Genomic DNA, 24416 nt, shown 5'->3' on the forward strand with positions numbered 1-24416 from the left:
CCGGACTTCGGAGCGAAGGCTCCCGAGTTCGAACTCAGCCGGCTCCCCTGGCACGCTTTCCATCCGTGCTGGGTTGAGCGTCAAGCTAGCAACTCGACCTCGTAAAAAAGAAATTGCCTGCTACAGAAACATCAACAAAAAAAAGTTGCTGGACTATGCTCCCCGTGAGTTTAAAAAGGCAATTTCCTTCCTTCCACTAAACATAGTAACTTAACCAGGTGATCAAAAGTTAGCAGTGTTATGCATGTATAGGGGTATAGATAAAGTTCCCAAACTTACTCAAGCTCAGGTGGCAAGAGTTACAATCTTACAATGGTATGTAAGAAAGTTCAGTTCAATGCTCAGGTTGGCAAATATTGTGAGAAGGCAATTACGTTGATATTCCACAGATTCCACGACAGCAATACAAAATAACAATAGCAGTAGGTTTTATCTCCGAAGTTGTTCCACTCCACGCATAAAGTATCACCAGCAGTGATCTTCAATGAATATCCTTTCAACACAAGTGGTACCACATCCAAATTCAGCTACGGGACATCCCAAAGTGGTGGCCGCAGGATACTCAAACAGAATCCACGTAGGGATTATCACCAACAGTAGCTTATCACAAAGGGGACCCCCTTCCAGGGAACCACCACCCAGGCAAGGGTAGACACACCAGTAGATTCCCTGTGGTTACCCCAAACACACAACGTGATAGCCGCTTATCCAGTTCCATGACGTACAAAATAACTCCAACAGTGATTTGCCACGGGGATGCCTTTCTTCAGTGAACTACCACACCCAAAGAGTAACACACATGTGGTATTCACAAAGGTTTTCCCCTCACCAGAGAACCCAGTCCTGTGGATCAACTATGTGACAATCACACCTTCGTATTCGAATGGAATCAAACTCACCCCTTACGGGCTACTTGGACAAAGTCCAAACAGTGACCTCTTTGTCACTAGGTTTCTTCTGTTTCAAACCTTTCTCTCCCCTCTCTGCAACTGCTTCCGGATGCAGCAACTTATGAGAGTCATTTATCAATACTCTGGATCGATCTCTTTTGGGCTGCTGCAAGTTTAAACCAGCGACCGACTCACTGGTGTCTTCCATTGACCGAATCCATCTTGACTCTGAACTGTGTGTCTGTGTGAAAATCATCTGACCTTGCTTATTCAAAACAAGCCGCGAACTGTATAAACAATTGATAGTCCATCAAATAACTCCACCGCTCTTTCACAGTGGCAACCCAGAGGCTGACAGCAGTTCTGTAGTGTCCTTGTATAAATTCATTTTGCTGCAGAGAAATGTAAACGAGTTGGTCACCATAGCAACCAAGCAATTTTGTAGACAAGTAGAAATCCAACAGAGTCCATAAGTCCAACTCGATTCTCTTTCTCTCCTTAAAGGCATAGTCCATAACAAATAAAACTTAAGATCCCGTCACAATAGTCATGCACTTTTGGTAGTAGAAATATATGTGCAGACTATTTTCTGAATGGGAGAAAATCCAGGAATCTGAGATGCCGAGGGTCTTGGGAGTCCTTGTGCAAACCACCCTGAAGGTTAACTTGCCGGTCGAATCAGTGGTGAGGAAGGCAAATGCCATGTTAGCAGTCATTTCAAGAGGTCTAGAATACAAGAGCAAGGATGTGATGCTGAGGCTTTATAAGGCACTGGTGAGGCCTCACCTTGAATATTGTGAACAGTTTTGGGCCCCTCATCTTAGAAAAGATGTGCTGGCATTGGAGAGGGTTCAGAGGAGGTTCACAAAGATGAATCCAGGAATGAAAGGGTTATCATACAAGGAACATTTGATAGCTCTGGGTCTGTACTCACTGGAACTCAGAAGGATGAGGGGGGATCTTATCGAAACTTTTCGAATGTTGAAAGGTCTAGACAAAGTAGATGTGGAAAGGATGTTTCCCATGGTGGGAGAGTCTAGGACAAGAGGGCATAGTGTCAGGATAGAGGGGCACCCTTTCAAAACAGAGATGCGAAGAAACTTCTTTAGCCAGAGGGTGGTGAATTTGTGGAATTTGTTACCACATGCAACTGTGGAGGCCAGGTTGTTGGGTGTATTTAAGGCAGAAATTGATAGATTCTTGATTGGACATGGCATCAAAGGTTATGGGGAGAAGGCCGGGAGCTCAGGTTGAGGAGGAGATAGAAAAAAGGATCAGTCATGATTGAATGGTGGAGCAGACTCGATGGGCCAGATGGCCTAATTCTGCTCCCATGTCTTATGTTACATAATATGTGATGCACTGTGTTCATAGATATAAAAATTATTATAATACTGAACTGAAACTGAACATTCCTGGACTGTTTTGATGACTTAGTGATTTGATGTTTTATATTCTGTTTTTGTCACTCATTTTTTGTCATTGGCACAATTTGTTCTTTTTGTTTTTTGTGTTCGGGGTTTGATGTTTTTTATTGAATGGGTTACATGGTTTTCTTTGGATCGTGGCTGTCTGTGGGAAGATGAAACTCAGAGTTGTATACTGCATACATATTTTGATAATAAATGTACTTTGAATCTTTAATTGTAGAAAAGGATGTGAGAACATGTGTATGAGGTCAGTGAGGAAAAGTGATTGACAAGGTTTTTAAATTTAGCTTGCACTTAAGGGACCAGTAAACAAAAAAGGTAGTTTTTTTAGAAAATTTATGTAGATAAATTTGCTTATGTATAATCATGAATAATTGTCTATGCAAGTAGTTAACGGTTTTATGGGTTTATTACATCTCTACTAAGAGGTGCAATATAATCTGTATGTCCAAGTCTGAAGGAACTGATTTTACTTTGTAGTATGACCTTTGAACTGGAGCTCTGCTGGAGCTACAGAGTGAAGACTTTAAAGGCTCTGTGAATGTGAATCAGAGCCTCCAAAAACAAGCAATACCTTGAGTAGGTTCTTCCGATTAAGCAATCATACCCGATACCCCTTTCCTACTACATACTTCCTGTTAACATAAATTTCAGACTCAGCAATTTTCTTTCCATTTTACAAAGATATACTATCACTATCATATAAACACTCAGCGGTCACAAAGGTATAAATGTCTAACTCTCTGTGTGTACCTGTTTCAGGATATTGGTGCTCATGGGTTTACAGGCTAATCCCTGGCGTTTGTCCTGGAGTTACCTACAGCCATTATAACCTACTGAGAGACAAAGCAATGGCCAGGAGTACCAATCGCAGTTGGGTTTATTCGTCGGATGACTCTGCTGGGTAAGAGTAGATATTACTATTGATGGTACTGCTGATTTTTGTATGCCCTATCTGTATTTTTCCAATCACATAATCCTAAAATTCCCTTGGTGTACACTGGAGTTGACAGTGCATAGGATGTCGAGCGGGCTAGGAACGAGAACGCAGAACAAATCGGCACTAAAGGGGATTGTTATAACATTGTATCCAGGGAGCTGCATTACTGACATTACTGGTGGGATCCTGGTGCCAACCCTACTCCACATACACCCTCTCCCACCATTAACCATGGACTGCTAAGACCACAGTGAGTGAAGATCAGTAATCACTGACCACCAAGGCAGGCACACCTTAGAGGTGCATGCTTAATCCACTGCTGTACTTCCTCGCTCATGACTGTGTGGCTAAGCACAACTCAGATACCATCTATAATTTCACCCATGGCACTGCAGTTGATGGAATCAAAGATTACCCTTATCTAAGAAAAAATGTGCTGGCACTGGAGTGGGTCCAGGAGAGGTTCATGAGAATTATTCCAGTAATGAATGGGTTAACATGTGAGGAGCATTTGAAGGCTCTGGACCTGTACTCACTGGAGGTCAGAGAAATGACGGGTATGTCTTTGAAACCTATCAAATATTGAAAGACCTAGATAAGAGTATGATTGAGACGTTTTCAGTAGTGGGGGAGTCTAGGACCAGGAGACACAGCCTCAAAATAGACAGGTGTCCATTTAGAACAAAGATGGAGAGCTTCTTTAGCCAGAGGGTGTTGACGCTATGGAATTCATTGCCACAGATGGCTGTGTAGGCCAAGTCATTGGGTACATCAAAGGTTATCAGGAGGAGGCAAGAGAATGGGGTTGAGAGGGATAATAAATCAGCTGTAATGGAACAGTGGAGCAGACTTGATGAGCTGAACAGTGTAATTCTGCTCCTATGTCTTAATGTCTTATGACCACAAGGAGTGAGATAGGTTGGCTGGTTGAGTACTGTCGCAACAACCTCACACTCATCATCACTAAAACCGAGGAACTGATTGTGGATTTCAGGAAGTGAAAATCAGGAGAACATACACCAGTGCTCAATTGAGGAGTAAAGGGTGAAACAGTGAGGTCCTTTCCGGGCATCAACATCTCAGAGGGGGCCCAACACATTGAAGGCTTGCTAGAATTTGAGGATATTTGGACCGTCCCCAAGATCTCTTGTGAATTTGTGTGGAGAATGGTGGAGAACATCCTACCCGTTGTATCACTGCTGGTTATGGGAACTCCAACGCACAGGATTGCGAGAGGCTGCAGAGGGTTGTAGATTGAGCCAGATCCATCATGACCACAATCCTCCCGGCTGACGAGGACATCTGCAAGAAGGTAGCATCCATCATTACTGACTCTCACTATCCCTGAAGAGTGACCGGTGTGTCGCCATGCTGCCGGCCTACAGCCGTCCAAACCCATGAACCGTCACCGCGTTTATGCCTTTTTAGCATTGTTAATTTATTTTGAAACTTCGTCTTTGCACTGTACTCCTGCCACAACATAACAAATTTAATGCCATATATGACAGTAATAATACATACGTTTCTTATTCTGATGTTGGGGCAGACCCAGCACTGAATCAGATGAGGCTCAGAGTGGAGGGGTTGGCATTGTGAGGTCACTCTGTCTGGTAGGGTGAGCTGAGCATGGGCAGTATCTGCTCCGTCTGCAGGCAGACCACTGCAATCCTATAGTCTCTTTTCGTCAAGCTCAGTTGGGCCTAATACAGAGAGAAATGTCTGAGCTAGAAAGAGCTGGAGAGACAGCAACTTCCAACACAACCAGCAGGGAGTTTACACTACTTATACCAACTACCTGGACGTCACCCTGTGTGGTAGCCTCTCCAAAATAAGCCTTTGTTCAGCAAATGCCAGCTGAGTCTCCGGCTTGAGAAACACACAGCCTGAATAGATACCTGTTGTAAAATACAATCTGTGAGTGTTGGGAATGGAGATAGGCTGCTGAATCAAATTAGCACTCTGTGAGGCAGTGCAAAGCAGGGTATCAGTGTACCCAGAGCACTGCCAGTCCTGACCTTGCTAAGTTTAGGCCGAAATGAAGTAGGGTCAAGGTTCAAAGTAGATGAAACCAGCAGCCTCATGCACTTCCCATCTTCAACAGCATTATACTTTGAGAGGCCAGTGGAGGTGTAATAAAAATCAGTGTCATTGAGTCAGTTTTCAGTTGCAAGGAAGAATTGCTGAGATTTTATCCCATGTTTAGCTGGCAGTGTTGGAACACTGAATAGGCAGCCAAACTCTGTACCAGACATGAGTGCACCCAGACTTCCAGAGTTCGCGCATCCAATTTATTTAATGCCCTCCTGGTTAAGGATTCATTCCTTTTTTTCCCTCGCCTCAGTGAGTTGGCTCTGGAATGCAGATCTCATCATCAGCTTCTTGCTGAATTTTTGGGAAGCAGTATTGCTCAGCTCCAGGGAGGATGGAGTAAACGTTTTGAATAATTCTGAGTGACCAGTGGGCAAGGAGCACTGTATCTCTCAAAGCCTTCCTAGAATACATTTTATGAAGTAATTTTTAAATAGAAAAAGTTGGCTGAAACTGCACTATGGAATTTTAGATGTAGTACTCTCTAAATGGAAAAGGATACGCTATTTGTTATAATGAAAAGTATACCCCAAAAAGTCATTGCCAGATAGTGACTGTAAATAAAGGAAAACGCAGTGATGTTACGTGATACTATAGTCGCTGATGAACAATAAGTCACAAAACATTAACTGGAAACAAGCAGTGAGTGAAACGTCTGCTCCTGTGCTCTACAGTCGATGGTCCACTCGAGAGGGGGCGACCCACAGCAGTGATGGATATACTCTGGAGCTTGGGAATAATTCCGAAGTAAGCAGAGCAATTTTGGAGGACTTGAACCAGAATGGTTGGATTGATGCAAAGTGAGTAACTTTTTTTTAACTAAAGGAATATTTATTATTTAGTTAGCTAGAGTAAATTGGTAAGTCCTAAGAGCAGAGATGTGTGGGGCTCTGATAAGGTGTGGGGTTCCAGGAGACAATTGTTTCAGTACACAATAGACCTGGCTTAGAGTTCTCTCAGCAACAGGTCAGTGGGCTGCCAGGGGTGAGGTTCCAATTGGTGACCCAGGTGTGCTAAGCATAAGGACACCTAGTCTGAGAACTGTCTGTGGGGGGGGAGTGGTTGCAGACTTTACCCCTGAAGATGTGTGGAGGAGTTGGTCCCAGACCTGGTGGTATGCTGTCCACTGCAGGGTCCTGCTGAGATTTGAGAAATGAGAATCTTAATGAATGTTCTGATTATTTGGAGGAAGGGATCCGTGAAGCTTTGGTGGTATGGCAGAAGAGGCAACCAAGTCTGGAAGCTGCTGGTGGGGTTAGAGTTCTGTTTGGAGCATTGGGGAAGTACTTTTAATCCTATTAGGTCACTGTTTTCTACATGTGCTTCATCAGAAACACTTATCCTACTGAGAAAGTTCCATAATTGTGATTTAGTTGCACTATTGGAACCCATCTATACTTTTCTAAGTTCATGATGTCACCCTGTACTTACAATTTACTGTAAGTAGGGTCACTATAAAGTTTCAACGTATTCCACAGTAAAGACAAGCACAGAGGCAGAAAACCTTTAGCAAGTTGGCAGCATCTGTGGAGCGAGCACTGGTCTCACTTCATATCAGCGAGATTCCCATTTTCTAATGAGAAGGTTGTTGACCTGAAATCTACTGTTAAATTCACTAATTTCTCATCTGCTCTAGCTAGCTCAGTCTCAGGGAATTTTGGACGCTCATCACTGATGTACCTGCTGACTTACACCACTACATTTAGAATTCTGGATTGTATGCAGTCAGGCCCAAGGGATTTATTAGCTGTTATTCCTATTGATTTTTGCAGGATTTTTCTGAAGGTAGATACATAATACTTGTTTATCATCTAAACCACATCTGAAACTTCCTGTATTTGTCTCTCAGGAATTTATGAACTTTCATTCCTTAGTTCCTTAGTCTTAGATAGATTTAACAATGTTGTTTTCAAAGATTTTTTGTTAATTTACTCTTGTTTTCTTATTTTCCTTCCTTCACAATTTCGGTTATCCATCTTCAGATTTGTTACATTTTAAAAGTTTAAAGTACTTTCTAATCCCTTTAACTGCCCAGAGAGAGAACATTTTTCTACAGATACGGAGTATTTTTCCAGCATCTCTTTTCAATGTACACATGTAATGTATTTAAATGTTTGCTAAAGCTTGTCTATTGCTCTATTATTTAAGCCAAATTCCTAGACTTAATCACAAGACCACTCATAACTATGTATTTGCATTTATAGAAAGTTTTGGACCTGTTAAGTTCTAACATAATGTGATTGTCTTACCCAGCATATTCTTTGGTATGAAATTGATAACTAGCTAGTTAAATACACCATCTAAAGTATAGCTGTTCCTTTGTTACCTCAGATGTGTTCTTTGAAGTTGTGCTCCAAACCATGTTGGCCTGCCTAAGTCATAATTAAAGTCCCCGTGATTATTGTAGAACAAGCTCTTATTTCTTGACTAATGCTCTGGTCTAACAATACCACTTCCACTTATGTTCCTTATCTTTGAGTATGAACTGTTTTCACTTGTTAATTTTATCAGGCAATTCCGTTCCTCACTACTGTCTTTGTTTCTGCTTTTGTGCTAATTTTACACTGATACCCTGCTTTGCACTGCCTCACAGAGAGCTGATTTGATTCAGCAGCCTATCTCCATTCCCAACACACGGATTTGTATTTTACAACAGGTTATTCAGGCTGTGTGCTTCTTGAGCTGGGACTCAGCTGGCATTTGCTGAACAAAGGCTTATTTTGGAGAGGCTGCCTTGCAGGGTGACGTCCGGTTGGTTGGTATAAGTGGCATAAACTCCCTGCTGGTTGCGTTGGAAGTTGCTGTCTCTCCAGCTCTTCCCAGCTCAGACATTCCTCTCTGTAATAGTCCTAATAGAAGCTGATGGTCTTTGAGCTTGACGAATCTAACCCCATCTACCTAGATTCTCCCATTTTGTCTATCTTTTCTACATGTCAACAAGCCTGGAATTTATAGTGTTCTTTCCTGGTCAACCACCATGTAAACATTTCTCTGAATACATTCATTAATGCAGAAGACTTCATCCTGAATGTTTTAATGTTATCTTTTTTAATGTTTCTCCTGACTTGTCATTTGTTAATGCACTTTTACTGCTGGGCCTTTTCTTTAGACTCATTCCCGAGATGTGAGCATTGCAGGCTAAGCCAGCAGTTAATTGTCTACCCCCAGGCACCCTTGAGAAGTTGGCAGTGATCGGTCTTCTTGAACTGCTGCCGTCCATGAGGTGTGGGTATACCCACCGTGCTGTTAGGGAAGAGAGTTCCAGAATTTTGGTCCAGCAGCAATGAAGGAACAGCAATATATTTTCATGTCGGAATGGTGCGTGACTGGACTGAAACCTCCAGGTGGTTATGTCCCCGTATTCGATTCCCTTGTTCTAACTAGGTTTGAAAAGTGCTGTGTAAGGAGTCTTGGTGAATGCTGCCTGTAGATAGTAAAAACTGTTGCTGGACTCAACTCTGCTCAGATTGTTACTTTCAATAATTACATTTAATCTCAGTAATTGTATAAATATACATCCTGAAATTCTTGTTCTTCACAGACATCCATGAAAACAGAAGAGTGCCTCAAAGAATGAGTGACAGTAAAAGCATTAGAACCCCAAAGCTCTGACTCCACCCCTAAGTTTTCTCCATTGAAACCCTTTGTATGGCCCTAACTGTAAGGTTTGCCAGGACTTTGGTCCCAGCCAGGCTTAAGTAGATCTGCTCCCAAAGAACAAACTCCCTCTAATCCAGTGCCCTATAAGTCAGTACCTCTGTCTTCCATACCACCCTTTGAGCAATACATTTCCTGTAAATCCATTTATTTAGGCTCTTACCAGTTTGAGTCTCCTTATTCTGCAATATAGGAGGGGACTATGTTGAAAAATGAATGTAAACACGAGGAATTCGGCAGATGCTGGAAATTCAGGCAACACACATCAAAGTTGCTGGTGAACGCAGCAGGCCAGGCAGCATCTCTAGGAAGAGGTACAGTCGACGTTTCGGGCCGAAATCCTGCGTCAGGACTAACTGAAGGAAGAGCTAGTAAGAGATTTGTAAGTGGGAGGGGGAGGGGGAGATCCGAAATGATAGGAGAAGACAGGAGGGGGAGGGATGGAGCCAAAAGCTGGACAGGTGATTGGCGAAAGGGATATGAGAGAATCATGGGACAGGAGGCCCAGGGAGAAAGACAAGGGGGAGAGGGGAAAAACCCAGAGGATGGGAAGGGGTATAGTGAGGGGGACAGAGGGAGAAAAAGGAGAGTGAGAGAAAGAATGTGTGTATATAAATAAATAACAGATGGGGTACGAGTGGGAGGTGGGACATTAGCGGAAGTTAGAGAAGTCAATGTTCATGCCATCAGGTTGAAGGCTGTACTAGGTTTTCTAAAATTGACTCCTTGTACCTTAGGCCACAAACTTATCAGTCACCCCTCATATGTATAGAGTAAGTTCCTATTCTCACAATGCCACATCTCCCTTAGTTATGCAGAAATATTGAAGCTTCAGTCAGCTCATTTGTGGTGGTGTGTGTTGATATTTCCCAAAAGTATCTGCCCACCTCTTTTCCTCTAATCCTGTATTATTCGTCCTTTCTATGTATATCCAGTTTTCCCGTAAATGGATCTGTCCTGCAGTAATAATGTCTACATACTTGTACTTTGTGGATATTTTCTGCTGAAATTGGATTTTAATGTGACTGTCTTCTGTTCTACTTCCTTCCCCATTACAGGACACAGGCCCTATTTGTTGAGTTCACCCAATATAGTCGGGACGTGAATTTGTACGCAGTGGTGAAGTTAGTTGTGGAATTCCAGCCAACGAAACCTACAGGACCAAGCATAGACATTAAACCTTTCTCTCTGTCGCATTCAAACCAGGGCCTGCACCTGTTGCTCACGTGTATGGTAAGCATCACTCTGAAACTTAAAGTTATTGGATAAACTGTACATTTTCAGCCTACAGTAAGTTAAGACCAGTATCGGGCTACTTCAACTGATGTCAGGTTGGTTCAAACACCCCCTCTCTCATTATGTATTTGATGTTACTGGCAGCTTCTTGTTGTGTCAAAGACAGCTCTGTGGTAGCACTTTCCCTCGGGGTCGGAAACGGTGTATTCATGTCCCACTATGTGGTATTGAGCTAGTACCTCGATGATTCTCCTGTGCTGTTTGAGGGAGGCAGTGTCTCGGGTGATACTATTGAAGTGACATATCATTTTCTGTCTTGGATGACTGAAAGAACCTTTTAGCACTATTGAATGATCAGTGGATTTCTGCCCATTGCCCTGGTGTCAGTCTTGCTGTTCACAAATTCACAGGTCCTACAGTGCACACCTCCAGTGGGAGCAGGTGTTTTTGGATGCACCCTATTTCCTCTGTTTTTCATTCAGGCCAGACATAGGGCATACCACGCACGGATCAGCAATGTGCCGTCAATAAAAGGGCCTGTCCTGTCACGTTAAAGCCTTGCCCACAACATCTACCTGCCTTAGTTTACACCAGTCACACCTACCTCGTGCAGTGACCTGCAACAAATCACATCCTTGCGGAAGTCAAAGCCCTTTGATCAACCCGGGCCCTGCAGTAGTAGGCTGTCACTCAGGGCATTGAATTTCATCAGACCAGACAGGTGGAAAGGAGTGCCAGGACACACAGGGGATCGCCGTCTCCCTCTCCCCATATTTCCACGTCCTTCCTCGGCATCTCTAGTCCAGGCAGCTGTTTTGTGCCTCCCAGGGACAGAGATTCTGCAGGTTCTGACCTTTGTCCAGGAGAGCAGCACAACAGTGATGGTCTGATGGCCTGTTTTAGCACGTAACCCTGGACAAGCAGTGTATTGCTGCTTTTAATGGAATTTCACAAATTTCTTTTGAGAGATTCAAGTCTGTGCTCATCATGTGATATGACATGTGCACCAAAAAGAGGGAGGAACCCAGTTAATTTCCAGTTGCCCTGTAATTCCTAACCGTTAGACACAAACTTTAGTTACTTCATGTTCCCAGAGTTAACTGCTGAATCTCTTTGGCTGAGCCCTCTTTACACTTCGTTTACCATCAGTCACTTTGAACATGCTTCCCACTCAGAGTCAGGTTCAATATCAACGACATATCTCATGAAATTTGTTTATAGTGGCAGCAGTAAAATGTAGCACATGATAATATAGAAAAGAAGTAAATAAATGTATTACATTAGGTATATAGATGTGTGTTAAATAATTACATTTAAAAATAGTAGTGCAAAAACAGACATAATTTTAAAAAATTGCATTCACTTAGTTCTTGGTTGACTGCTCCAGTTTCTTTTGGTTCCATCTCTCCAGGGGCCCAAGGAGAGGTGATGTGGTCTGGTGAGCATGCTGTAGGAAAGAGTACATTGTTCTGAGAATGAAGAAAGAAGCTGTGCAGAAAACTGTGCTCTAAGTTCTCACCCGCACTAAAATTACAGGTTCTAATCAAGCTGAACTTGTTTACACAAGGGTCTGCAGATGCTGAAAATCTCGAGTATTATGCGGAAAATGCTGGAGGAACTCAGCAACCTCGGGTGCATCTATGGTGGGAAATCCAAAGATGTTTTTTGCCGATATAGATGCTTCCTGACTTGCTGAGTTCCTGCAGCATTTGTCTGTGTGTTGCACCGAACTTGTTTATGTCTGGCTCCTGTCCCTCTGTCAATGAGTTCAAACCTGTACCACCATGGAGTCTCCGAGGACACAGATCTGAGCTCAGCTCTGACGTAGGCTGAGCTCCTGATGACACCACTCCGGTTTATGTTGTTAGCAATCACTTCTGTCTTTCCCGCTCCAGGTGTTGCTTCTGCTCTTCAGCTTTGTCTTCCTGTGCTCTGAAGCTGTTGCCGTGCATAGAGTGGGTTTGGCTTATTTCAGAGAGAGGCAGAAGTATGTCCAGCTCCTCATCATCCTCCTCTCCATCCTCATTCCCACCTTCCACTTCAGCCGCCTCAGACTGGCTGACGTGCAGCTCGACCGTCACAAGAGGAACCGCTGGGCATTTGTCAGCTTCTCCCGTGTTGCCCTGCTGTCCGAGGCAGCCTCTGACCTTGCAGCTTTGCTGCTCACCGTTCTCACCCTGAAGGTAGGTCAGCAGCTGACATGAATCTGTCAGAGCAAGGCACGAATCTCTAGAACTAGAAAATTAGTGCCCGAGGCTATTCGGCCCTTCAGAGTGTTAGCTCATTGAACGATTTATCCAATCCTCTGCTCATTTTCTAAAGTTATAGAGTTATACAGCAAGGAAACACGTTACTCAACCCATTGAGTCTGTGCTCTGTCACAAACTCCACACAAACTACCTTTACTCTCCCCATATCCCCACCAACCTTCCTCCACACCCTTTCACCTACAAACTAGGGGAACCTAAGACTGGCCAGTTAACTCAACAACCTGCATGTCTTTGGAATTTATTTATTGAGATACAGTGTAGAATTGGTCCCCCCCCCCTCCGGGATCTCGGTTACCTCCGCCCGGGATGTTGGTCTCCCCCTGGGATGTCGGTCCCTCCCCCCACCCCCAGGATATCAGTCTCCCCCCCCCCCCAGGATATCAGTCTCCCCCCCCCCCAGGATATCAGTCTCTCCCCCCCCCCAGGATATCAGTCTCCCCCCCCCACCCAGGATATCAGTCTCTCCCCCCCCCGGGATGTTAGTCTCCCCCCCCCCCCCAGGGATCTCGGCCTCCCCCTCCAGGATGTCAGTCTCAGTCTGGCCAGCAAGAGGTAAGTGGGGGCGGGGGGGGGGTAACCGATCCCTGCGGCAGAGCTGCCGAGCTGCTCATCACATCATTACCTCCACGACGCACACCGCAGAGCTAAAAGATGCGGGAAGTGCAACCTGATCCTACCTTAGCAATGAAACACAACAGGCCATCTCTTAAACTAGCATAGACATATTACTGAGATACAGCAGAGAATCGGCCCTTCCTGCCCTTTGAGCCACACTGCCCTGCAATCCCCCAATTTAATCCTAGCCTGATCACAGAACAATTTACAATGACAATTACTTCTTGCACTAATATCTTCACAGTATTCTTCACTATCTTTTAAAATTTACAAATAACTTATATTCTGTGTGCTCTCTGCATCTCTGTGCCTGTGAGCTACTGCAAGCACGTTTTCAGTAACCTGTACCTCGCTGTGTTTGTGTACATGACGGTAAAGTCAACTTGACCGGGAATCCTTTGTTCAAGTCAAGGGGTATGTAGTGCAGTAGTATACTGATGTGGAGGGAAGAGTCCAACTTCAACAGTAGCTGCAGAATTCAGAACATAGAACATGGAAGAGTACAGCATAGGAACTGGCCCTTTGGCCCACAATGCTGTGCTGAACCTGCTGAAAAATATATTTAAAAAAAAACTAATCCCTCCTGCCTACGTCATGTCCATATCCCTCCATTTTTCTCATATTCACGTGCCTATCTAAACCTCTGTCAAAAGTCTCTGAACACATGTTGAACCTTGGCGTGGATGGGCCACGGCAACAGAGGACCATAAACATACACTCAGTGGCCTCTAAAGCCTCTACCGTCATACCGGGCATCGGCCACTCTCTGGGTAACAAACTCAGCATCTGGACGTAATCTAGTCTTGATGATAGTAGCCACAAAGCTATTATAGAGCTGCACAATCCACCACTCATGTTCTTCAAGCTCTCCACCCCGGTCCGGTCTTCATGTGATTCCTCAAATGCCCCGTTGCTTGAGGAGCAAATGAAGGTGGACAATAACTGCTGGCATTGCCACATCTCCTGGAGTGGGCCAAGAAGATGGAGATCGCTCAAGAGATTCAAACACTTCATTCAAAGCTAGTCAACACAGGGACAACATTTCCCCGAGGAAGCAGGAAGAGGAAGAAAGGAATAAAGGCTGACAGGAGTACAGTGAACAGTTCTGACCTCTACACTGGAGAAGGGGCTGGCAGCAAGGGGGAGAGTGCAGAGGAAACTCACTAGGGTGCTGTGGCAATAAGGAGAGATTGGATAGACAGTGTTTATTATTGCTGGCACATAGGAGGTTGAGGGGTATTCACTCAGTGGCCACTTTAGGAGGTATATGTTCATTGTCTTCTGTTGCTGTAGCCCATCCACATCAAGATTCAACATGTTGTGCATTCAGAGATACTATTCTGCATACCTCTGTAGTAACACGTGGTTATTTGAGTTATAATCAGATTGAACCTGTCTGGCCATTCTCCACCGACCTCTCTCATTAGCAAGACTTTTTTGCCCACAGTACTGCTGCTCACTGGATGTCTTTGTTTTTCGCACCTTTCCCTGTAAACTCTAGAGACTGTTGTGCATGAAAATCCCAGGAGATCAGCAGTTTTTGATTTACTCAAAACCTCCCTGTCTGGCATCAACAATCATTCCATGGTCAAAATCATTTAGGTTGTATTTCTTACCTATTCTAATGCTTGATCTGAACAACAACTGAACTTCTTGACTATGTCTCCCTCTCGGGTTGCTGCCTCATGATTAGCTGATTAGATATTTGCATTATCAAGCAGGAACATAGGTGAACCTAATGAAGTTGCCACTGAGTGTAGATGGGCCAGAAAGCAGAGGAGTAAAAATCAAATCAATTTTAATTGTCATTCAAACCGTACATAAGTATAGATGAATGAAACAGTGTTCCTCTGGGACCAAGGTGCAAAAACTTTGCACTCAAAATAGAAGGAGGGAGAACAAAAAAGCACATGTTTAGTCCAAGACCCTGAACAACAAGTCTTGCAAGTTGATGATTCCCTGCAGTCCAGCCTGTAGTTGCACTGTACCAACACTGGAGGGCAGCACCAGCAGGAGCGGCCGGAGAGTAGAGCAGCAGAGGGTGCGAATTTAAGGTTAGAGGGGAGAAATTAAAAGGATTTCTGAGGGGTATGTTTGTCACATAGAGGGTGGTGAATATTTGGAATGTGCTTCCAGAGGAGGTGGTGGAAATAGATAAAATTTAATTTAAAAAGTGTTTAGACAGGTAAAGTGTAGAGACGTCTAGACCTAATGTGGGTGATTGGGATTAACATTACGTGATAGGCATCACGGTCAGTAAAGATCAGATGGGCTGAAGGACTGTTCTGTTTTTTATATATATATATATATATATATATGGTTGTTTGTGCATCTTTGCTGCAGTAGATCCTAGGATGGTGACTGGTCTTCAAAGCATTTATAATTTGGAAAATTTGATTTGGAATACTGTGGAAGATGAATGTAAAATATGGAAGCTGAAGGAGATTAGCTCCTTTGCTTCTTCCACTATTCTGTATGATAGTAGCTGATACTTTATCTCAGTGCCACCTTCCTGTATGGACATAATTTTCCTTGGTTCCATAATATATTTAAAATGCTATTCCACTCTCTCCAGAGTATACTCGGTGACAGCCTCCCCATACCGCCTGGGCAGAGAATTCCAAAGATTACCCAGTGAAGAAGCTTCTCATCTCAGTTCTGAAAGGCCCTTTGCGACCTTTGACCTTAAAGCCAAGGAAAGCTTTAGCCTTACTTTGTCAAGAGCTGGAAGAAGGTGCTAAATATATTCTTCCTTCCTTTAGATCGTAGGACAGCTTCGTTTTTTCCGAAGGTGGTGTGTGTTTGGAAAAACGTTCCAGTATACGTTCCAAGAGCTGACAGCGGCCACCTTAGTCTTCTTCCTGCTTGTTCTGGTCTATGCACAGTGTGGTTACATGGTGGGTATTGGGACCTTGTACAGTACAATAAATGAGGGAACTGTAGTACAGCCAATTAGAGTTGGATGCTGGAATTTTATCCAAGTGAAGATTTGCGCTGAATTTCGGAGTTCAAACCACAGAAGCCAGTGAGAAGAAGAAACCTGTCACTCTGACCTTTCACTTCTTCTCACCTGCTGATGTTTTCCCCCTCTGAGTCCCCTTCTCCTTCCCTTCCTCCAATTGTCCACTCTCCTCTCCGATTCTTTCTTCTTCTGCCCTTGACCTTCCCCACCTATCACCTTCCAACTAGCCTCCTTCCCCTCCATCAACCTTTTTATTTGGGCATCATTCCCCTTCCTTTCCAGTCCTGAAGAAGGGTCTTGAACTGAAATGTCTTTTTCATAAATGCTGTCTGACCTGCCGAGCTCCTCCAGCATCTACAGACTTTCTCAAGTCTGTCATCCTTGTCTAGTCGGGCTTGTAGTGATCCCAGTGGTTAGTTAACTGCATTCTCAGTTTATAGCTAATTGGGAATGGGCAATAAATGCTGGTAATTACAGTGACTTCCACCATCTGTGAATGAACAAGGAAATGTGACACTGAAAACTAGCACAGGACAAGTGTGGCAAAGGGTCAGGACTGCCAGTGCACAGTACCAGTCCGGACACAGTACAAGAACCTCGAGTGAGGGTTGAACTCATGGTGCCAGAGAGGTGAAGGGTGAGAGCCACAGTTGGGACAGGAGTCACAAAGGGACCACAGTTTGGGTCACTAGTGCTTGAAATAGGATTGTACTTCTTTTTGGTGCACTGAAATGTGACCACATTTAAGCTAATGGCTAGTTAGACCCCTTGAAAAACATCTACGCAACTGATCAAATTCTGTTTTGAGTGCTTTACACCCTGAAATAAATGTTAAAAGGGGTAAGCGAGTTTCCTGATTGGTCCTCGCTGACTTTTGTACATCTCCTAACATTGTCACTCAACATTCAAACAGCATCAACTTTTTAAGGGGATACTGCCCACAGCAGCTATACACACTTAGGCAAGGGAGGAAACCCCATAATTTACTCAGAAATATGGTTAAGAAGATACAAGGTGTGACAGTGAGAGTTAAGGTGGCAAGAAACTAGCCCACCATAGGAGCCTGCCTACAGTTGTCTCCTCAGAAACAGAATCCCCATACAGTGGAAAATTGCAGAAAGTATTGACAGGTTGGGTTGAATGGCCAGTTTTCCTGATGTAATCTCCTGTGTTACTCTGCTAGAAGGAATGACTCCAACTCTCATTCGCTGGTGTTTCCTGCAGATATTCTGTCCAGCTCTGGAAGACTTTAAAACATTCAAACACACCGTGCTGTCTTTGGTTGCCTTCTCCCGAGGAACAGTGGCATTGCAGCATGCAGTTCACAAATTTCCCTTCACCGCATTGGCCTACTTCGCCAGCTATCTGCTGTGTTTGGCGTGGATTACAAGGAACCTCTTCAGTGCTATCATCATCCAGAATTACAGGCATGTCCGAGCAGAAATGTATCGTCCTGCCGTTGAGCCACAAGATTATGAGATGATTGACTTCTTCATCAAAAGGTTCAGACTCTGGATTGGACTAACTAAAGCAAAGGAGGTAAATGTAGAATTTAGTCAGGGCCACCATGTCAGTTGCACTGGAGTTTTACAAGTGACTGACAATCAGTCTGCCAGTCTGGTTCACTGAATGGCTGAGCGCATATCTGATGAAGTATAAAGTGAAAAAATGTTCAGCCGTTCACTTTAGTGGGAATGCAAAGTATCTGTTTAAAAGCCATTGCTGTTCGAAAGAGTATCATTGTACATATTCAAGCCAGCAAGCAGTTAAGCCGACAGATGGTAATTTGACCTTAAATGCACGAGGGTTTGAATACAAGACTGAAGACCTTATACTGAAAAGAGATGGACCCCTGGTGAGACTGCATCTAAAATGTTTTATAGAGGTGTCTCAGGAAGGTAGTGCATTGTAGGCTGAATTGAATTGACTTTTTATTTCTTACATCCTTCACAGACATGAGGAGTAAAAATCTTTACATTACGTCTCCGTGTAAATGTGCAATGTGCAATCATAGTAATTTATAATAAATAGAAAAGTCAATGTAATTTAGAGTACACTCAAATCAGTCTGATGGCCTGGTGGAAGAAGCTGTCCTGGAGCCTGTTGGTCCTGGCTGTCACTGCAGTACTGTTTCCTGGATGGTAGCAGTTGGAATAGATTGTGGTTGGGATGGCTTGGGTCCATAATGATCCTTCGGGCCCTTTTTATACACCTGTCTTTGTAAATGTCCTGAATCATGGGAAGTTCGCAACTACAGATGTGCTGGGCTGTCTGCACCATTCTCTGTAGAGTCCTCCGATTAAGGGAGGTACAGTTCCCATACCAGGCAGTGATGCAGCCAGTCAGGATGCTCTCAATTATGCCCCTGTAGAAAGTTCTTAGAATCTGGGGGCCCATATGAAGCTTCCTCAACCATCTAAGGTGAAAGAGGCACTGTTGTGTCTTTTTCACCACACAGCTGGTGTGTACAGACCATGTGAGGTCCTCGGTGATGTGGATGCCGAGGAACTTAAAGCTGTTTACCCTCTCAACCCCAGATTCATTGATGTTAGTAGGGGTTAGTTCATCTCCATTCCTCCTGTAATCCACAACCAGCTCCTTTGTTTTTGCGACAGTGAGGGTGAAGTTGTTTATTTGACACCACTGCGTCAGAGAGATGACTTTTTTCCTTGTAGGCCACCTCGTTATTGTTTGAGGTAATGCCAATCAATGTAGTGTCATCGGCAAATTTAATTCCTAGGTTGGGAGCTTTCCCTGTCACAAAGATTAATCTGACAAGGTCTACACTCTCTAGAATTTAGACGAATCACCTCTTTGAAATATATTAACATTCTTGAGAGGGTGTTGAGTGGAAAACTGAGTGGAAAAGCACATTTTACTGAAGATGTGGAGAGTCTACAGAGGGATATAGATAGGTTAAGTGAGTGGGCCCAGGTCTGGCAGATGGAATACAACATTGGTCAATGCGAGATCATCCACTTTGGAAGGAATAATAGAAGAGCAGATTATTATTTAAATGGTGAAAGATTGCAGCATGCTGTTGTGCAGAGGGACTTGGGAGTGCTTGTTCATGAATTGCAAAAAGTTGGCTTGCAGGTACAACAGTTTATTAAGAAGGCAAACAGAATGTTGGCCTTCATTGCTAGAGGGATTGAATTCAAGAGCAGGGAGGTCATGCTGCAACTATACAGGGTACTGGTGAGGCTGTACCTGGAGTACTGTGTGCAGTTCTGGTCTCCGTACTTGAGGAAGGATATAAAGGATATACTGGCTTTGGAGGCAGTGCAGTGGAGGTTCACCAGTTTGATTCCAGGGATGAAGGGGTTAACCTATGAGGAGCGATTGAGTCGCCTGGGACTATACTCTCTGGAGTTCAGAAGAAAGAGATGGGATCTTATAGAAACATACAAAATTTTGAAAGGGATAGATTAGATAGAAGTAGGAAAGTTGTTTCCATTGGTAGGTGAGACTAGAACTAGGGGACATTGCCTCAAGATTTAGGATGGAGAAGAGGATTTAGGTCGGAGATGATGGGCCGGATGACCTACTCCTGCTCCTATTTATTAGTGACCTGGATGTTGGGGTAGAAGGGTGGGTTGGCAAGTTTGCAGACGACACAGAGGTTGGTGGTGTTGTAGATAGTGTAGAGGATTGTCAAAGATTGCAGAGAGACACTGACAGGATGCAGAAGTGGGCTGAGAAGTGGCAGATGGAGTTCAACCCGGAGAAGTGTGAGGTGGTACACTTTGGAAGGACAAACTCCAAGGCAGAGTACAAAGTAAATGACAGGATACTTGGTAGTGTGGCGGAGCAGAGGGATCTGGGGGTACATGTCCACAGATCCCTGGAAGTTGCCTCACAGGTGGATAGGGTAGTTAAGAAAGCTTATGGGGTGTTAGCTTTCACAAGTCGAGGGACAGAGTTTAAGAGTTGCGATGTAATGATGCAGCTCTATAAAACTATGATTAGGCCACACTTGGAGTACTGTGTCCATTTCTGGCTGCCTCACTATAGGAAGGATGTGGAAGCATTGGAAAGGGTACAGAGGAGATTTACCAGGATGCTGCGTGGTTTAGAGAGTATGGATTATGATCAGAGATTAAGGGAGCTAGGGCTTTACTCTTTGGAGAGAAGGAGGATGAGAGGTATACAAGATATTAAGAGGAATAGATAGAGTGGATAGCCAGCGCCTCTTCCCCAGGGCACCACTGCTCAATACAAGAGGACATGGCTTTAAGGTAAGGGGTGGGAAGTTCAAGGGGGATATTAGAGAAAGTTTTTTTACTCAGAGCGTAGTTGGTGCGTGGAATGCACTGCCTGAGTCAGTGGTGGAGGCAAATACACTAGTGAAGTTTAAGAGACTACTGGACAGGTATATGGAGGAATTTAAGTTGGGGGCTTATATGGGAGGCAGGGTTTAAGGGTCAGCACAACATTGTGGGCCGAAGGGCCTGTACTGTGCTGTACTATTCTATTAACCTATTATCCACAGAATGCTGGATCAGTGTGGTTGGACTTGAATTGGAATTAATTGCACCAGCAAACCTTTGAGCCCTTCGAACTAGCCGTCTGCACAGCAGTTAAACATCAAACTGGAAACGTTGTCTCATTTAATCATTGCTGTCAATGACATTTCCTTCATTTCATTGTAGTTCCGTCACAAAGTGAAGTTTGACGGGATGGAGTCCCTGCCAACAGGCAATTCCCAAACTTCCAGATTTTCCCGGCTCCCATCTGCTGGTACCGAGTCCCACTGCTCCAAGTGCACCATTTCATCCGGCTCGGTGCAATCTGAGGAGATGAACCTTGCAGAGAGTCCGAGCACAGAGGCACATGGTGTTCAGACCTATCTGGATCGACTGCTGCCGACCATCAATAGTCTCCTTGATCAGTTTGACCGTGTCAATAAAGTCACCAATGACTTGTATCATATTGAAACCGATTTGGAGAAATTACAGGACAGAATGAATAAGAAGAAGAGGGGACAGTGCATGAGAAGGAAGAACAATGAGGAGAGAATTATTCCTCTGCCAAGCACACAGCTGCTTCAGACTAGAACAGATAGTGCGACCTCCAGCCAGCAGCCAAGCAAAGGTCCAGCTTGTGCAGAAGTAGTGGCATCAGGTCATAGGGACCTACAAGGTGAACATAAGCCTGCTGATGCCTCTAGACGAAAAGTCTGGCAGTTTGGACTACCACTGTCAGCGGACTTCAACCAGAGGTCACTGCCATGCTCAGGGCTAGTTTCAAAGGCCCGGCCCAGAAGTGAGGAAGGCCAGGATCGAGGACTTGATAGACAGCTGGCCCCAGTAATGAGGAGAGCATGGCACAGTGAAAGTGCAGAGGGAAACCATCTATAATTACACATAGAAACCATAAGGATGATCTATTGAATGTTTAAAGACATGCAATGGCACTGTTTATGAAACGCTTCATTGATTAAAGCAAGGCTTAATTAGTAGATTATTCTGCATGGTAGAGAGAATGCTACATTATGTTTAGTGATCCAGGGCAGTTATGTTATGTGAAGCTGATAATGGCACAAATGAAATGGTAGGATTGCAGTTGTTTTAAGTTATTGATTTAAAGATGATTATATCATGATTTGAAAGTATTGTTACGTGGTCGGCAACAATGAATATAGAATTGAGTCAGGTTTTATAAACAAACATAAACGTCTATTAAACTCTGCTCAACAATAGTGAAAAGTAAACAAACGACTAACTTAACCGGAAGTTAACTGCTGTACGGCAATTTACCAAAAGCCGAACTCTGGAACAGTTCTTAAAGTGGTAAATTCAAACACAGTCTTAAAGTGGTAAATTTGAAAGTCCAAGTGATTTATACAGTCAGTAGGGAGAGACTTCCCTGAAAACTGATTTCTTCGAAGACGTTACGTTACTGCTGATCCCAGCTGAGAGATGCCTTGTCCAAAGGATTCACGATAAAGGAAATAAAATGGTTTAAAGGAACTGACCTTTTTGCTGGAGGGTGAACACTGCACAAACCTTCCTGATCTTGCAGGGGTTATCTCAGATGCAGGTCACTATTCCTGAATGAAGATTCAATAAGGTCGATCCTTTATAAAACTGCTGATGACACCAACTTTCCTCAATCCTTCAGGTTCCCGTACTTTGGTAAGGTCTTCACTTTCCAGTACTAGACTGTAAAGGTAAAACAAAGGTGCAACAAACAAGAACTGGCAGCAACTGGCGAAACTGCCAGCACAACATTTTTGCACCTTACAATAGAAAGTAAAAACTCCACTTTAAAATGAAAATACGCAGCAAAACTAACTAATGAAATAACTAATGAACTAACTACGTGACAACAGGGTTTTCCCCTTATATACCTGTTGGAACATGCCATCACGTGACCTCACACTGGCGGGAAAATTACATCACCCCACCATCTCAAGACAATTACATCATGCTCACAAGATACTCAATTACATCATAGTCATAAGACAGTCACAAGATACCCACGAGGTATGTAACACCTCCCTCCAAAAAGGTAAAATTTTGTTCTGTTATGAGCAAAATTTTAACAACTAACAATTTGCAAAAAAATACAAATGTATAAAATCTACAGCATACACAATATACACAGTATTATCATACAGCACCTTACAAACTAATATACAGTAGGAGTGTTACAAATGTTAAAATACCACTCCATAAAAAAATTACATTGTACATTCAACATCTAGATAGACAGTCAGCAATCACATTATCTTTGCCTTTAATATGAGTTATCAAAATATTATACTCCTGTAGCATCAAACTCCAATTCAGTAACCTTCTATTTTTGTTTTTCATCTTACTCAAAAACACTAACGGATTATGATCGGTGTAAACTATGAGTGGTTTCTGAGTTGTACCAACATACACATCAAAATGTTGTAAAGCCAAAACGAGAGATAATTCCTTTCCTATGGTTGAATAATTTCTTTGATGCTCATTAAATTTCTTAGAAAAGTAAGCTACTGGACAATCAACCTCATCACCCTCATCCCTCTGAGGTAACACTGCTCCTGCAGCCTCATCACTGGCATCTACAGCTAATGAAAATGGTTTTTCAAAGTCAGGTGACCTGAGCACAGGTTTGTGACATAGGATGGCTTTCAATTTATTAAATGCCTCCTGACGAGGCTCTGTCCAAACAAACTTTTCACTTTTCTTCAAGAGGTTAGTTAATGGAAGGCCAATGTCAGCAAAATCCTTACAAAATTTTCGGTAATATCCTACGATTCCCAAGAAGCTTCTGAGAGTCCTTTTACCAGTTGGAGTGGGTACCTCTAAAATTGCCTGAACAGGAGTTAATTTACCTTAACCCACAACATAACCAAGGTAGGTCACAGTGGCATGACCAAATTCACTTTTAGCTAAGTTAATAGTTAAGTTAGCTTTTGAAAGCCTTTCAAATAGTTTCTGCACCACAATAATATGTGCTTCCTAAGTATCATTTTCTGTAACTAAATCATCAATATAGGCATCTGTATCTTTTAACCCATGAATCACAGAATTAATCATCCGCTGGAAAATACCTGGTGCATTCTTCATCCCAAAGGGAAGAACATTATATTTATATAACCCAGGTGGGGTTACAAATGCAGAAATCTCTCTACCTCTATCCGTCAGTGGAACACACCAATAACCTTTTAACAAATCAATCTTTGTAAGGAGCTTTGCTTTTCCAAATTATGTCAAAAGAACTGAATAAGAATTCCACTGGGGTAGTGTTCTGGTCCTGGTACCAGAGGTAGAACCAGTTCTATTGAAATCACTACAGGAATGACCTTTTAAATCAATTTTAAACTGAGTCTATAGAGAAGTGGCAGGCAGGGTGGATGTGGAAGGGGCTCGAGTCCTTTTTTGTCCCAAAAGGTGTTGGTTTCCAAGCCTCTCCATTGCTATTGCCTTACTTCCTACATGTATAAAATATGTAGGCCTTGGCCACTTGGTGCCTTGCAGGATGAAATGGATGTGCAGAAAGTATGCCTCGAGCAGGAGGGACGCCTGGCAGAGGAGCACAGCTAACCTTTACATCCACTGCTGCTCTCCCTCTGCCTGGTGGGAAATCGCTGTTCATGTTGAAGATCCTGTTCCATTATAGGTCCCTCGCATTGTAAACCTTCAGCCTCTATGAAAGCAATGATAAAATGGGAATGGCAGTGCGAGACTCTAGAATAGTTGCTCACCAACCCCTTCTAGAAACAAGATAAAAATTTTGCTCTTAGTTAAGTAAAGCAATAGAAGCAGTACTGTTTGCTTTACAGTGCTCAGTTAAATTGTTTGAAGATGTCAGTGAAAGGAATGAAATAGTAGT

General features: G+C 43.4%; 1 protein-coding gene across 1 annotated transcript in view; it reads left to right on the forward strand.

Moving 5' to 3' along the window:
• pkd1b (polycystic kidney disease 1b) overlaps positions 1–24127 on the forward strand; it is a 185209-nt gene extending 161082 nt beyond the window's left edge. The window contains 8 exon segments of the mRNA XM_063030962.1: positions 3083–3224; positions 10064–10238; positions 12137–12424; positions 15157–15180; positions 15889–16023; positions 17313–17627; positions 20741–21397; positions 24062–24127. Coding sequence (XP_062887032.1) covers positions 3083–3224; positions 10064–10238; positions 12137–12424; positions 15157–15180; positions 15889–16023; positions 17313–17627; positions 20741–21397; positions 24062–24127 — 1802 coding nt within the window.
• Positions 24128–24416: the final 289 nt, after the last annotated feature.

Source organism: Mobula hypostoma, chromosome 22 (genome assembly GCF_963921235.1).
Source record: "Mobula hypostoma chromosome 22, sMobHyp1.1, whole genome shotgun sequence".
In the NCBI taxonomy this organism is placed as follows: Eukaryota; Metazoa; Chordata; class Chondrichthyes; order Myliobatiformes; family Myliobatidae; genus Mobula; species Mobula hypostoma.